Below are 16917 nucleotides of genomic sequence, written 5' to 3'. Positions count from 1 at the left end.
TTATGAAATCAAACAAAATACCCTTAACTTTTCCATGGAAATGACCATAACCAAAAGTGTTTATAGTTTAATTGCTTGTATTAAAATATTTTTTCCTGTATCCGTGATGATATATATATAGTTGAATTCTGAAAGTACTTGTTTCTTTTAATTTTGTTAATTGTCAGTTAGAGTTCAGTTAGGCCTACTGAGATGCAACTGAGGCCCAAATGTTAGCATTGTGTAGGCTATTTCATCTATACATATAGATTTATATATTTACCCCGCCCCTTTTTCTCCCCAGTTATACCTGGCCAATCACCCTGCTCTCTGAGCTGTTCCGGTCACTGCTCCACCCCCTCTGCCGATGCAGAGGGCTGCAGATTACCACATGCCTACCCTGATCCATGTGGTGTCGCCAGCTGCTTCTTTTCACCTGACAGTGAGGAGTTTCACCAAGGGGAAGTAGTGCGTGGGAGGCTCACGCTATTCCCCCCAGTTCCCCCTACCCCCTGAACAGGTACCTCAATCGACCAGAGGAGGCGCTAGTGCAACGACCAGGACACATACCCACATACGGCGTCTCACCCGCAGACAGGGCCAATTGTGTCTGTAGGGACGCCTGACCAAGCCAGAGGTAACAAGGGGATTCGAACCAGCAATCCCCGTGTTGGTAGGCAACGGAACAGACCGCTATGCTACCCGGACACCCTCTGCCATTTCATATTTTTAAATGATCCTTTTGCTTTGCATTGGCAAGTGGTGGGCACAAGTCATTTAAACAAAGTTTATGTTTCAGAAAAGAAAAAAACAAAAATAAAGTTGGTGAGTGGCTGCCCTGCAATGAATCTTCAGCTTAATGCATAAAACTCAGATGAACTCCTTTTCTCTCTGGTTTGAAGTGGTGCATTTAAACCAACAGTACGTCAAACAACAGTATGTTAAACCAGCGTCAGATGAGCAAAAAAGAGGGACCAGGCCAGCCTAGCTTAGCCAGACCACATGCCGCACCTAGAACCACCTAGAACACCCTCCCCTCCTATACGTATGCTCCTCCTGCCCACTGTGCCCCTGACTTGCAATGGAGGATTAAAATAAATTCATCATCAATATAATTGTGAAAGCTGAAAGAGAACTATGCTGGAGCTTAACTTTGGTTTGCGGCAAGGGCATGCACACCCCTTTTGATGTAGAGGCTCATCTGTGTGTGTGTGTGTGTGTGTGTGTGTGTGTGTGTGTGTGTGTGTGTGTGTGTGTGTGTGTCACTGCTCCTCATACTGGTGTGATTCTGGCCTTTTGCGCATACACATGCCAACAATGGGGCATCAGTTAGTCTGTCAGTCTCTCACTGAGGGACTTTCAGTCTCACAGGCCACACACACATACACACCCACACATGATCACTCTAAATGCTTGACTTCCTCTCAAAAGGGGAGAAGCTAAACAGAGCTAAATAGCAAAGGCAAGACAGTAAAAAGACAGAAAAAAGGCAATAAAGCAGACCTGTCTTATGGTCCTAGCCACCAGGCTCTCCAAGACGGGTCCTCTGTCTTCGTGAAGAAGGTGCACTTCATCAAGTATGAGCAGACGGACGATCTGGGAGAGGGCCACATCTCCAACACTCTTCCTGGTTACTACATCCCACTTCTCTGGTGTGGTCACCAACATCTAGCCGAGGAGAGACAGTGAGAGAGAGAGAGAGAGAGAGAGAGAGAGAGAAAGAGACACATACACACACACACACACACACACACACACCAGAGTGTTTAGACCAGGGGTCAGCAACCTATGACACCCGTGTCCATGGCGGCATGCGAGGCCATTAACACAGGCATGCAAAGCAATTCAATAAAAAAAAAAAAAAAAATAAAATAACACAATTTTTTGATAAAAAAACATTTTAATCTAAAGTATAGCCTAATGGTGATCAAAACAAACAATTAAATTTAAAATAATACTGAAATAAATAATTAGTCTCAAAATACACCAGTTTTTGACTGAAAGAAAGTGACACAAGTGACGTGGTTCATCATGCCCCTCCTCCCCGCGCCCTCTGAACTGCCCACGAGCGTAGCATTACAGCAGTAGTGACAACGTAGCATAGCTAGCTAGCTTACCGTTTTGTTTATATCAAGAACAACTGACAATGGCAGAAGCAATTTTTTTTCTAAATTTTTTTGAGGATTGACTCAGGGGAAGCCCCACCCATATCCATGGCAGAGGTCTCTCAGGTACTTAAAAAGCTCCTCGGTGGCAAGGCACCGGGTGTGGATGAGATCCGCCCTGAGATACTGAAGCTCTGGACATTGTTGGGCTGTCTTGGTCGACACACCTCTGCAGTGTCACGTGGCGGTTGGGGACAGTACCTGTGGAGTGGCAGACTGGGGTGGTGGTTCCCATATTCAGAAACGGGGACCAGAGGGTGTGCTCCAATTATCAGAGCATCACACTGCTCAGCCTCCCTGGGAAAGTCTACTCGAGGGTGCTGGAAAGGAGGCTCCGACCGATTGTCGAACCTCGGATCCAGGAGGAACAATGCGGATTCCATCCTGGCCGTGGAACAATGGACTAACTCTTTACCCTTGCAGAAGTGCTGAGGGGGGCATGGGAGTTTGACCAGCCAGTCTACATGTGTTTTGTGGACCCGGAGAAGGCTTAAGACCATGTAACCCAGGGCACTCTGTGGGGGGGTACTGCGGGAGTATGTGGTACTGGGGCAGTTCCTACAAGCCATCAGGTCCTTCTGTAACCAAAGTGAGAACTGTGTCCGCATTCTCGGCACAAAGTCAAACACGTTTACGGTGGGTGTCGGACTCCGCTAAGGTTGTCCCTTGTCTCCAGTTCTGTTTGTGATATTCATGGACAGGACCTCAAGACGCAGCCAAGGCAAGGAGTGTGTCAGTTTTGGAAACCTCAGAATTGCATCTCTACTCTGAGCAGATGATGTGGTTTTGTTGGCTTCATCAGATCGCGAACTCCAGCACACACTGGGGGGCAGTTTGCAGTTGAATGTGAAATGGCTGGGATGACAGTCAGCACCTCCAAGTCTGAGGCCATGGTTCTCTACTGGAAAATGGCGGATTGCTTCCTCTGGGTTGGGGGTGAGTTGTTGCCTCAAGTGAAGGAGTTCAAATATCTCGGAGTCTTGTTCAGGATGGAGCGGGAGACTGACAGGCAGATTGGTGCAGTATCAGCAGTAATGCGGATGAAGAGGGAGCTGAGCCGAAAGGCAAAGCTCTCAATTTACCAGTCAGTTTTCGTTCCAACCCTAACCTATGGTCATGAGCTTAGGGTAATGACCAATGGGGTGAGATTGCGGGATACAAGCGGTTGAAATGAGTTTCCTCCGTAGGGTTTCTGGGCTCAGCCTTAGAGACAGGGTGAGGAGCTTGGACATCTGGAGGGAGCTGGGAGTAGAGCCGCTGCTCCTTTGCATCGAAAGGAGCCAGTTGAGGTGGTTCAGGCATCTGATTAGTATGCCTCCTGGGCACCTCCCTTTGGAGGTTTACCGGGAATGGCCAACTGAGAGGAGAACCCAGGGTAGACCCAGAACTCACTGGAGGGACTACATGTCCAATTTGGCCTGGGAACACCTTGGGATCCCCCAGGAGGAGCTGGAGGGCGTTGCTGGGGAGAGGGACGTCTGGAGTGCCCTACTTAGCTTGCTGCCACCGCAACCCGGCCCCAGAGAAGTGACTGAAGATGAATGAATGAATGAATTGATTGATTAATGTATTTCCGAGTTTTAATTTATTTGAGTTTTAACAGTGGATTTTTGTTTCTTTTATTTCACAATTTGTTAGAAAAATGCCAAACTAATTCAGATTCATAAATCTTTTTAATTCTATCAATATAAGATAGTTATTACTATTATTAAGGTCCTGGGTTTGAACCCCGGGGTTATCCAACCTTTGAGGTCACCCAGGTAGTCCTCTGTGTGGAGTTTTCCTGTTTTCCCCATGTCTGCGTGGGTTTTCTCCGGGAGCTTCTGCCCCCCCCCCCCGAAAAAAAAAGACATTCATGTGAGGGTTAATGCTCCTGTCTGTGCCCCTGACTGAGGCATGGCAAGATGAACTGGAGTTGGTCCCCAGGCGCTGCATGGCGGCTGCCCACTGCTCCTAGCTACACAGCTAGGATGAGTTAAATGCAGAGTGTAATTTCCCCATGGGGATCCATAAACTATCTCAAAAATTACTGCAAACATCATCTAATGTAGTATAGTCATCACTCAGCAAGAATCAATAATTTAAAAAAAATATCTATTTGTGTTGTCTTTTAAAAAAGCATTTGAAAAAAAAATCAGTCACTTCCTTACATTTCTATCAGTTTTTGTTGCAGTTATAGTGATAACTAGTGAAGAACAGTCTGATGATAATGCAGGAATTCATGGTACAAAAAGATCTGTATAAGCCATAAATTGCTATGCAAGTGTGTTCTATCAATCATACTTTACATAATGTTGTTCATTTCAAAGTGATTGAATAGCTAGCTATAATAGCCAATGTATTGTGCTTTACCAGGTCATAAGATGAATGGGTCATGTCCCTGAACCGCAAAATGCATTATTCACCATTCTACGCATCATTCTAAAACTCTAAAGTCAATGCAATGCAATCAAAATACAACAACATTCATGAAGTAGCTTAGCTACTTGACAGTAGTGAGTGTCTTTTATGGTGCTATCTTAAGTGTGAGTGTCAATCCTATTAGTGTCGCTGCAAATGTATTGTTTTAACTAACAGACATTTACTGAAGAACCACTGACTGAAAAATTATGGTTTCTGGTTGGCTGACATTGACCATCTAGCTCATGCTGATGGGGTTGCCAATATACAAGGAGTGTTGAGTCAAGAAAGTGCAAAAAAAAAAAAAAAATCAACCAAAAAAACAAAAACAAAAAAAAAACAACTTCAGGAATCAGGAACACTTTGTCATTTCACTTCATACACTTGTGTACACAAAATGAAATAAAATGCTGTTTCCCCCAGCCCACAGCAGTACAACACAAAGACAAAAACACATCCAAAAACTACAAGAACACACTAACACAAATATCAAAACTAAAAAAAAAAATGTAAAAAAAATCACTGTCCAAGGGAATGAACGCCAGCCAGGATGACTGTCGAAACCGCCGGTCTGCATGGGCTAGCAGTTAGATTAGCCTGCCCCACTCTCCCAGCCGATCCAGCGCCAGCTCTCCCAACCATCAAACCAAGACAAAACAGATGCAGACGTAAGACATGTAAGTCTGGTGAATTGGCCATACTAAATTGTCCCTAGGTATGAATGTGTGTGTGCGTGTGTGTGTGTGTGTGTGTGGGGGGGGGGGGGGCTGTGATGGCCTGGCGGCCTGTCCAGGATGTCTCCCCGCCTGCTGCCCAATGACTGCTGGGATAGGCTCCAGCATCCCCGCGACCCTGAGAGCAGGATAAGCCGTTCGCATAATGGATGGATGGATACGGTAAATGTATATTTATAAGAAAATGTAATGGTTCACAACAGTAACACCAGTCTTTTATTCTATCCTGAACAACTACCAAGTTTACCAATATGATTTCCAAATGTTCATCAAATTCCCAATGACTGATAATGGTATCTGCTGAGTTTCTCAGGTTGGCTACAGCAACACCAGTGTGGCACGTGTCTTTCACGTGTGACACACAGCATGTCAGTACTTTCCTTCCTTTTATTTCTTCCCATATTAAAAATCATCATGCACAACATGTTAATATGATTGCCTCACTTTGAACAGAGTCAAAGGGATTTCTAGTTGTAGGTGTTGTAATTAAGCAGTTTACAAAATGAAATCTTTTCCCCGCAACCCTGAGAGCAGGATGAGAGGTTTGGAAAATGGATGGATGGATACCTTTTTGACAGTGATGTTAAAAGTGCTAAGAAATGGGTATGTAATATTGCAAACTGTGCTGAATAGTCTGTGAGAGATCCATCACATTGTTCATATAGAAAAGCAAATTGCAGCAAGTATGCAAGCCACAACAACTCTCTCCATCTCAATTTTCCCATTGGGGAAACGAGGAGATCCTGTTGATTAATTGATTTAACTTAGAGACCTTTTCATTGGCTGTAAACCATTCTATTCACTATGGGAATTGTCATAATTTATTCTGGTAGGTGTCTATATCTCACCCCAGGCCTGTGTTAAAGAGGCGCTAAAACACCTGACTGATCAAATTACAAACACAGAGCACAAATATCCAGACTCCCTACTCATCATCTTTGGGAATTTTAACAGAGCAAACCTCAGCCACAAACTGCCAAAATACAGACAGCATGTTAAATGCCCCACCAGAGATAAAAACACACTGGATCATTGCTACACAATATTAAAGGAAGCATATTGCTCTGTCCCCCGTGCACTGCTTGGCCTCTCTGATCACTGTCTGATTCATCTTATCCCAACTTACAGGCAGAAACTAAAATCTGCAAAGCCTGTGGTTAAAACTGTGATGAAATGGACTGGAGCTCCAGGCCTGCCTCAACTGCACTGACTGGAGTGTTTTTGAGGTTGCATCTACAGACCTAGATGAACTTACTGACACTGACATCTTACATCAGCTTTTGTGAGGACATGTGTGTGCCCACCAAAACCTTTTGTACCTTCAACAACAATAAGCCCTGGTTCTCAGCTAAACTCAAGCAGCTTCATCAGGGTAAAGAGGAGGCCTACAGGAGTGGCGATAGGATCCGGTACAACAAAGCCAGAAATGCACTCACAAAGAAGATCAGAGTTGCAAGAAGGTGCTACTCTGAAAAGTTAAAAAACAGGTTTTATGCCAATGACCCATCATCAGTTTGGAGTGGTTTAAAGACATTACCAACTACAGGAGACCGTCTCCTCACACTGCAGGGAACCATCAACTGGCTGATGATCTAAATGGGTTTTACTGCAGGTTTGAAAAGCAAACTTTCACACCCCACCCTCTCTGGCCACAACACAACCAACTGCACCCCCTGCCAGCCCCTCTCCCCTACCCACCGAACCCCCACCCACACTCAGGATCTGTGTTGAGGATGTGAGCCAGCTCTTCCAGAGACAGAAGACCAGGAAGGCACCGGGCCCGGATGGCGTGTCACTCTCCTGTCTGAAAGTCTGTGCTGACCAGCTGGTCCCCATTTTCACACTGATCTTCAACAGATCACTGGAGCTGTGTGAAGTCCCCTCCTGCTTCAAGAGCTCCACTATCAACCTGATCCTCAGAAAGCCCATATCACAGGATTAAATGACTACAGGCCCGTTGCCTTAATGTCTATGGTCATGAAATCCTTCGAGAAACTGGTGTTGGCCCACCTGAAGGAAATCACAGGCCCCCTGCTCGACCCCCTGCAGTTTACCTACCAAGCATGTCATGTAATCCCATGTAATCCCATGTGGGTCAACATGGGATTACATGACATTTTCCAACACCTCGACTCCCCAGGGACACACACAAGGGTCCTATTTGTGGACTTCCGTTCGATGTTCAACACCATCATCCCAAATATCCTCCACTCCAAACTCACTCAGCTCACTGTAGCAGCCCCCATCTGCCTGCGGATTAAAAACTTCCTGACAGACAGGAGGCAGCTGGTGAGGTTGGGGAAAATCACATTTAGCACCCGGACAATCAGCACTGGCGCCCCCCAGAGATGTGTGCTCTTCTGTCTACTCTTCTCCCTCTACACAAATGACTGCACCTCAGGAGACAGGTCTGTTAAACTCCTGAAATTTGTGGACAGCATAACCATCATTGGGATGGTTGATGAGATAGACTGGAGGTTGAACAGCTGGCCCTCTGGTACAGCCATAACAACCTGGAGTTGAACATGCTCAAAACTGTGGCGATGACAGTGGACTTCAGCAGGAGTCCCCCAACACTGCCCCTCCCCATACTCAACAACATGGTGTCTGTGGTGAAAACCTATAGATTTCTGGGTTGCACAATCTCCCAGGACCTAAGGTGGGTATCCAACATAGACACCATCATCAAAAATGAGGATGTACTTTCTCTGCCAGCTCAAGAAAGTCACCCTGTCTCAGGAACTGTTGATTCAGTTCTACACTGCAATAATCCAGTCTGTCCTCTGGACATCCATCACTGTCTGGTTTGGATCGACCACCAAAGAGAACAGTGACAAACAACAACAGACAGTTAAGTCTGTTGAGAAAATCATTGATGCCAACCCGCCCTCCATTCAGGACTTTTACACCTCCAGACTCAGGAAATGGGCAGGCAACACCACTGCAGACCCATCACACCCTGGTCACAACCTGTTCAAATTCCTCCTCCCCTCTGGGAGGCGCTACAGAGCACTGTACCCCAAAACAACCAGATACAAAAACAGTTTCTTTCCACGAGCTGACATTCACATGAGTGCTTAACATTGTCAATAATTCCAACCATACTACATATACTGTACTGTACATTGTATGTATACTGGTATGCTCTGTCATGTCCATCTGCCTCAGGCATGCACGTAAGTAACCTGCTAACATCTATTTCAGCATCTCTGATATATTCTCTGCACCATTGCACTTTATCACCTCTTATTTCACCTGTATAAGTCAATCATTATGTGTATATCTGAAGATTTTTGTGTTGCAGTGTTGTTATTCTTTGTTAAGTACACTGAGAGAGCCACAAAACTGGAGTCAAATTCCATGTAGTGCAAATCTACATGGTCAAAAAAACTTGATTCTGATTCTTGATTGTGCCTGGTCAGAATTTTTTTTTACATTGCAGCACTGCAGGTAACTATGTGAGTTATCACTGTATCAAAAATGGATATCAAACCACGACTACAGCTCCGTATACTCTGGACATTGTACCACTATTCCATTCAAAGCACAGTAATTTCAGACAGATGGCTACTGTTGAAAGTACACAAGAAAGGAAAATTTCAAATGACAATCCAACCAACATGTAGAATTATATGAATTACAGACAAAACTGTGCTGCTAAGTCAACAATAATACATCATTAGGCAATATAGCAATGCAGTACCTTATAGTGCGAAGTCACTACATTTTGTAATAACTAAAGAGTCAGTGAATAGTAATTAAATTTAAAAAAAAGTTACCTAGTTGTGATCTGGTTGACGTCATTTAGTGGGGGGGGGGTTCACAGTTCAACTATACCATGAGACAACCATATCACTTACAGAAAACTACTCCAGTTAAGTAAGAAGAGCTATAATGATGATATAGACTTTTCCTGAAACCTCAGACAGGGCTAAAACAGCATCCAGGCAAATCCAAAGCAGATTTCTGTGTTATCTCAGATTAATATCCTCATATATAATTTTACATATTTGCTTGCTAGTGCAGTCTGCTGAGAGCTTCACCAGTTTCGGGCTGTAATGATGGGCTGAGAGGTGTAGGCAAGAGTACTCAGATTCATACTGCAGCCAGTGCAGACCAGGCCACATACCCTGACACACTTAAATCATGCATATGTTGAAAATGATGGACTACGTTAGCCCTTAACAAGCCACCTATCATAAAATTTGTCGAAAAAAATGCACTTATTGTCTGTCAGTGTTGGCCAATAGCAGACTACTTCTTGGAGGGTTGCTTAGAGCTTAGTATTGCTAAGCATTTTCCAGGCTTTTCTCCACAAAAAAAAAACAAAAAACAACAACGATGAATAATTAATGGCGTGTGTTATTTGGCAACCTGTACAGGAGTGTGGACATTCCTATTAAACACATTGTGTAAAAGCAGTTCATTAAATCCTCTCTAGTTTGCATTTAAAATCAATCTATCTAGCCATTAGAGACTGGTGCACTCAGAAAAAAAGAAGCGTGTGTTCTTAATTGGAGCTGCTAGTTAATCTAAATGGAAGCCCTGGCAAACACTGCAGAGGCCAAAGTGCTTTCTTAATTACCTCAGACACACATAAGGAGGTGCCTAGAAAATATGTCATTGTTTGCTTAAAATTTAGATCGTTTATGTATTCATGACAGCAAAACTGAAATTAAGCATCTCCATTCCTTGATTAATGTGATTGTGTAATTCAGAAAGGTGTTTTTAAAATAAACCCCTTCTTGTAATAGTCCCATGATTCAACAATTGTTGGGAAAATGTCTGAATGTGAAATTAATCAATAAGACATGTTTTTACATGCACTAGAACACATGTAAATTGGAAACACAGCACATCTCACAAATATTGTGGACCAGTGATTTATTATGCTATGTATCTCAACACACAGACCTATCAACGGGGTAAATATCAACTTGACAGTGCTCAGGCAGCCAGAGAGAAAAGACTTAACCACAAATGTGTGGCAAGCCTTCATTTTAAGGCACCCACCAGTAAAAAGTAGGGGAGTTGGGTGTTTGTCAAAAGCCTGGCTGCCACATTTTCAACCAGTTGAAGGCAATCAATTGCAGACTCGCTTGCAGACAAGAAAATATGGACAGTAATCCAGGCGGTAAGACATAAAAGCATGGATAATTTTCTCTACGATGTTCTTAAGCAATGCTGAAGTGATTTTGCCAATATTTTGGAGTTATAAAAAAACAAGACTAAACCATAATGTGATTGTCAAAATTCAGGTTTTGATCAAACACAACACCAAGATTTCTAGCAGAAGGTTCTATATTCCCTGCCAAGTGCCTGTGGTATGGACTAATACTCTTTGAACCTGGTCTGGGCCAATAACCAAGATTTCTGTTTTGTCCATATTCAGCTGTGAAAAAAATCAATGACATCCAATCTTTGATAAAAGTGACACAACAATGTAGAGTATCCAGATTATCAAGATCATCGGATTTAAACGAAACAAAGCTGGGTGTCAGCTACATAACAGTGGCTGGCAACAATCTTGAACTGACAAATAAGGGGGGCACGGGGGCATATTCAAGCGGAACAAAATGGGGCCAAGAATTTTTCACTACTTTTATTAATTCTCATGGGGCTTCTTTTTTTTTTAAATGTATTTTTTTTACTACATTTAACCCATCCTAGCCGTGTAGCTAGGAACATTAGGTAGCCGCCATGCAGCGCCCGGGGACCAACTCCAGTTTGTCTTGCCATGCCTCAGTCAGGGGCACAGACAGGAGTATTAACCCTAACTTGGATGTCTTTTTGATGGTGGGGGAAACCAGAGTACCCAGAGAAAACCCACCGCAGACACGGGGAGAACATGTAAACTCCACACAGAGGACGACCTGGGATGATCACCTTGGTTGGACAACCCCAGGGTTAAAACCCAGGAGCTTCTTGCTGTGAGCCAACAGCGCTAACCATCTGGGCCACCATGCCACCCAAGATTGCCGCCTGGATTGAAACATGTGGGACCCCCACATGACATATGAGCCGACGATGAGACAAAATCATCAATAGCCACCCTGAAAGAGCTTTCTGTAAGATATGAGGAAAACTAACCGAGGGCAGATTCATTTATGCCGACCCAGTGCTTTAGCCTACCCAGCAAAATGGTATGATCAATAGTGTCAAAGACAGCAGACAAGTCTAACAATACGAAAATGGAGTGATGATCAGAATCTGCATTGATAAGCATATCATTAGTGAATTTCAGCAGAGCAGTTTCAGTACTATGTGACTGCAAAAACCAGACTGAAATGGGTTGAGAATGTCATTAGCTTCCACTATTTCCAGTAGTTGTTTAGCAACAGCCTTTTCAACAATATTTGAGACAAAGAGTAACTCAGAAATTGGTCTGTAATTATGAGGGGGTATTGGCACAAGGCCAGGTTTCTTTAAAAGGGACTGGAGCTAGGCTTGTTTGAAATAGTCAGGGAACAAAACCGGAAGACAGAGACTCATTTACAATACAGAGAAGACAAGGGGCACTGACTTCTAATACCCCTTTGAACAATCTGGGGGGTAGAGTGTCAAGGCCCCAGAAGGATGAGTACGTGTGTGACAATATCAAGCAGATTATTCAGGGAAGTAGGGGTACATTCACTCAGCAATGTGGAGGAGGCATCTGGAGAAGTTTTACATGAGGTAGGGGGTGTTATAAAGGCTTTGATACTCTTAACCTTCTCAACACAATATGATAGGAACGTACCACTGTCTTCCACAGAGGAGGCCGAAATGGTTGAAGGGGCATGGTTTACAAGTCGATCAATGGTGCTAAACAGAACTCTAGGGTTATACTTTTTTGCAGCTATGAGGTTTGTAAAATATCTAAGTCTCTCATTTTTTATTCATAAATCATAAGAAGACATTAACTTTCTCATATGAAGGATGTGGACTGGTAGGTTAGTTTTCTTCCACCTTTGTTCTGCTCTTCTACTGTTTCCTTTGAATTGGCAAGTATCCTCACTTACCCAAGGTGATAGATTTGACTGGCACCTTGACCTTGCCTGATGTAATCTTAAACCGATAAACATAAAACATTTAGGTTTCAGGGTGAATAATACAATGTCTAGACAGTTTAACATTAAAAGTAAGGAAGCAATACTGAAAGGACGGGAATATGGGCTTAGATAGCTAGATCTGAGAAAGAGAGACCACGTGTCAAGACTAAGTAAAGTGTGTGGCCAAAGACGTGAGTAGGTACATCAATATGCTGTGTAAAACAAGTAGAATTTATGAGATCGTCGAAAGCTATACTAAGTAGCTTGGATTTGTCATTAACATGTATATTAAAATCCCCCATAATTACAAGACTGTCAATCTGTGACAGTATGTCACAAAGAAAGGTAGGAAACTCTGAAAAAATTGTAAATAAGGCGCTGGTGGTCGATATAAAATTGGTATACAAAATGACTGCCACTTAGAGTGCATAAGAAGTACCTCAAAGGACGTAAAAACAATGGTGTTGTTTGAATTTAGCATTAACAGTCAGGAGTCAAATATAGCAGCTAACCTAGCCACTGAGGATGCATAAGCCAGTGCAATCTTAGTGCCAGTTCCAAGCCCGGATAAATGGGGAGGGTTGCGTCAGGAAAGGCATCCAGTGTAAATCCTTTGCCAAATCAAAAATGTGGATCATAAATCAGATTTCCTTACCAGATCAGTCAAGACATGGGTTACCAACAACCTCCAACGGTACTGTTGGACAGCAGGGTGCTGGTGGAAACTATGCTACTGTTGGGCAAAGGAGACGGAGAGGACATGTCCAGAGGCAGCGGGAGAGGAGGAAGTGTAGGAGTATGGAGATGAGAGTCGGAACTTTGAATGTTGGCACTATGACTGGTAAAGGGAGCGAGCTGGCTGATATGATGGAAAGAAGGAAGGTGTAAGCTGGTGCCAACAGACAGAGGACTCAAATGCACAACTCACACAAGGCAGGTAGAATAAACATATTTACTGTCCAACAGACAGGCAGAGGTATCCCATAAACGTTAGGCAAAGGCAGCCTCAAAACACAGAAGCTGGTCTGAATATTACTCAGGAACACATGAGAGGTGAAGAGCACGAACGCTTTGAAACAGAGGTACAAAGGCGAACTGGCAAAGTAACAGGGAAAATTAGGAGGTATATATACAGGGTAGACTACTGACAAAACCAGGGGCAGGTGAGTAATTACACATAGGTGAGGGTAATCAAGGAGGTGGAAAACACTTGAGGACAGGAACTTAAGAAAGAGGCCATGACATCACAGAAGGTAGATATACTGTGTGTGCAAGAGACCAGGTAGAAGGGGAGTAAGACCAGGAGCATCAGAGGTGGGTTCAAACTCTTCTACCATGGTGTAGTTGGGAGGAGAAATGGGTAATTCTGAAGGAAGAGTATGTCAAGAGTGTGTTGGAGGTGAAGAGTGTTGGGCAGAGTGATGAATACGAAGCTGGAAATTGAAGGTGTGTTGATGAATGTCAGTTGGGTGTGAGATGGAAGAGAAAGAAGAATTCTGGAGTGAGTTGGATCATGTGGTGGAGAGGGTATCCTGTTTAATGTTACATCCTTCTCTCACTCGGATGTGTGACTAATTTTTTTTTCCTTGTCTCTTCTCCTATGTATGTGAATGGTGTGGTTTGAGTCTTTCCTGTGTACATGTGTAGTCTGTCCTCCTGTCAGGTCTACAGTCATATGATTGTCATATGATTGTTCCGTAGATTAAGTCCTAGTCTCACTAAGGAACAAAGGCTGTAAAGGATACAGGGTTTAGCAAAGACAGATAAAATAGAATATTTACATAGCAGACAAGTGCTGTAAATTTGGACAGTGTTTAATGTTAAAGCAAACCTCACGAAAAGAAGTGGGGGTGTTGAGGTTTATTCTCAAGCCAGGGTGAGACAGTGGGGGTGATGTGCACGGCCATGCAGAACATGGGCCATGACAGCAACAGTCCTAATTACTCATGCTGCTGTCTGTCTGACTGTCTGTCTGACTGACTGACTGTCTGTCTGTCTGACTGGCTGTATTTCTCTTTTAGCCCAGCTGAACCTCTCTCTATCTGTCTGCATGTCTGTCTGCCTCATTAGCTTGCTGTCTATGCAGCAGCTCCTCCCGGTTTCATCAAGTACTTCTTCCTCTCTGGACAGAAAGTGGACAGAAAGAAAGAGGGTCTGAAAGTGCTAGAACACCACCCACCTGCGTGCTGGCATGTACATGTCAGCAGCCCTCGAAGCCCCCTCTGCTGTTTCCATGGCAACCAATCGCAGCCATGGCGAGAGGGGGTGGGAGGAAGAGGTGGGTGGGTGAGGAGGGGGGTGTCGGGGGAGGTTTGAGAGAGTTGTTTACTGTCTTCCAATATGTGAGCAACTAATAGTTTGTCAAGGCAAACAGATATAAACCAGTATCTCAACATGTACAGGTGTCCACATGCCACTATGTGCAGTGATCATGACAACAGCAGCAACAATTAGCAGCAGCAGCATGCTATTACACTGAGAGAGCTGTCTTTAGTCTGCTCATCAGGGACCATGCTATGGGGGATAGACAGCTGGAGAAAAAATACATACAGTCATTAAAATGAGACAACTAATCAATAACAATCAATAATCCATGAGCAAATTTACTGCGGACTGTTTTTACAGACTGCTCCCAGGAACCAAAACCTAATGACGCAGCTTATCTCAGCCGCTTTAGTGTGCTTCTCCTCCATTTAACAACAGTCCATCTCACCCTGTCTTTCTCTTTACTGAAACATCACACAAGCCATGTTTTAAGCCTACTTAATGATGAGTTTCAGTAACTTTAGGTTGCCGTGGAACAGCTCTATGATAAAAAAAAGTATAAAAACACATTTCCCTTATATGTTTTTTCAGCCCTCAGCATCATTCCGTACAACCACAAATAAAATAAAATAAAATAAGGCACTAATGATAAACACATTTGACAAGGAATCTTATTATTAATAAGATCAATTATATTATTATATTATTATTATTACTACCTTATTATTATATCTTCTATTTTATAACTATATTAATTAAATAATTATAATTAACTTAATAATATCTTATAATATTTTATAATTAATTTGATAATGCATTTGACAAGTGCTTTCGGTGTCTAGAAAAGTGTGATATAAATGTAATGGTTATTATTAATAATAATAATAACAACAAATCAAACTTATATAGCGCTTTTCTAACACAATGTTGCTTTACAATAAACGGCAGGAAAACAAGACAACAGATAAACATAACACAGACATACAGGGGTGGATGGGAAAGAGGGCTATGAGAGGAACCAGCAGCAGCCACACACGATGCCAGCAGTACTCTCTCCCACTTAGACACAAAGGGGCAACAAAAACTAAAAACTGTTAAATAATTATTATTATAATATTTTTTTAACAGTTGAGCAATAATAATAATAATAATAACTTATCATTATTATTATTATTATTATTCAATAATTGTGCTGTAGTGGTCATTACAAATGAGCCCATATAAGTCTGTTATTTCAAATATCTTCTGGAGTCCAGTATTTCATCAATATTTTGCTAGCGGTGATAAGACAGCGACAGCGTCTGGTCAAACCTCAAACTAGCAGTCCTTTACACTTCATTTGTTCTAGCAGCAGCAGCATGGGAGCCGAGGACACACCACCCCTGTGCCAGTCTGACTGGACTGCTTTTAACAGACAACACTTCGAACCCCTGACAGCAAAATCCCAAAATATGTGCAGTGGTGTGTGTGTGTGTGTGTGTGTGTGTGTGTGTGTGTGTGTGTGTGTGTGTGTGTGTGTGTGTGTGTGTGTGTGTGTGTGTGTGTGTGTGTGTGACACATAGAGGGCAGTGATAAGTGAGAGGAGAAAGTATCAAATGCCTGGAGTGCTTGAAAAGACAGAAGCCAGGCCAGGTTTCTATGAGCGGCGTGACTCCAGCCTATATTAAAGGTAGACGGTTCCCCCTCTGACTCATTCTGTGCAAACAGAAGGCGACTCTGAAACAAGAGGCACTGACACAAGAAAATGGAGGAGAAAAGCCAAGAGACATGGAAACCAAGACAGAGGGAAAGTGAGAGAGACAGAGGGAGAGGGCGATCCAATGAGCCACTCAGAGACTGAGGAGCTGTACTGAGCCATGAATCTGGCTAATCAGTCTGTGTAAAATCTTTTCCTATCTCCTGATTTCAAATGCAACTTAAATACACCTCCCAAGATTAACTGGAATTGGCCTTATTTTATGGGAATGAACCCCATCTCTTTCTCTCTCCCCCGTCGCTCCGTTTTTGCATTGCTAAGTCCCATGAGGCTTATAAACTTCTAAAGTCTAAGCTGTACAATCTCTCAAATCCACTACTTTTGGGTTTTATTAGATATGCTGGTTCCTGCCAACCTTTTCCCTCTCCTGGGTTTTATCAACCTTTTCTGAGCTCACAGAATAGCTTTCTCTTGCAGAAGAAGGGGTTCAACCCCTATCTCCATTTGGCCTTGACGTATCAACCACACCCTCCTCTTACCAGGGAGGGAGAGAGCCTCTGCTGTTACAGACATTTCTGTGAAACACACCGAGGAGGAGAACCACACTCTCAGCCAACTACAGCATCCTGGTTGAGAAAAACACCTCT

At 43.3% G+C, this 16917-nt stretch overlaps 1 protein-coding gene across 1 annotated transcript in view; it reads right to left on the bottom strand.

Moving 5' to 3' along the window:
- ascc3 (activating signal cointegrator 1 complex subunit 3) overlaps positions 1-16917 on the bottom strand; it is a 252364-nt gene that overhangs the window by 126415 nt on the left and 109032 nt on the right. The window contains exon 11 of the mRNA XM_056285681.1: positions 1483-1647. Coding sequence (XP_056141656.1) covers positions 1483-1647 — 165 coding nt within the window. The remainder of the gene's footprint in view (positions 1-1482; positions 1648-16917) is intronic.

This window comes from Lampris incognitus, chromosome 9 (genome assembly GCF_029633865.1).
Source record: "Lampris incognitus isolate fLamInc1 chromosome 9, fLamInc1.hap2, whole genome shotgun sequence".
Classification (NCBI taxonomy): domain Eukaryota; kingdom Metazoa; phylum Chordata; class Actinopteri; order Lampriformes; family Lampridae; genus Lampris; species Lampris incognitus.
This window is presented reverse-complemented; position numbering and strand designations above follow the sequence as displayed.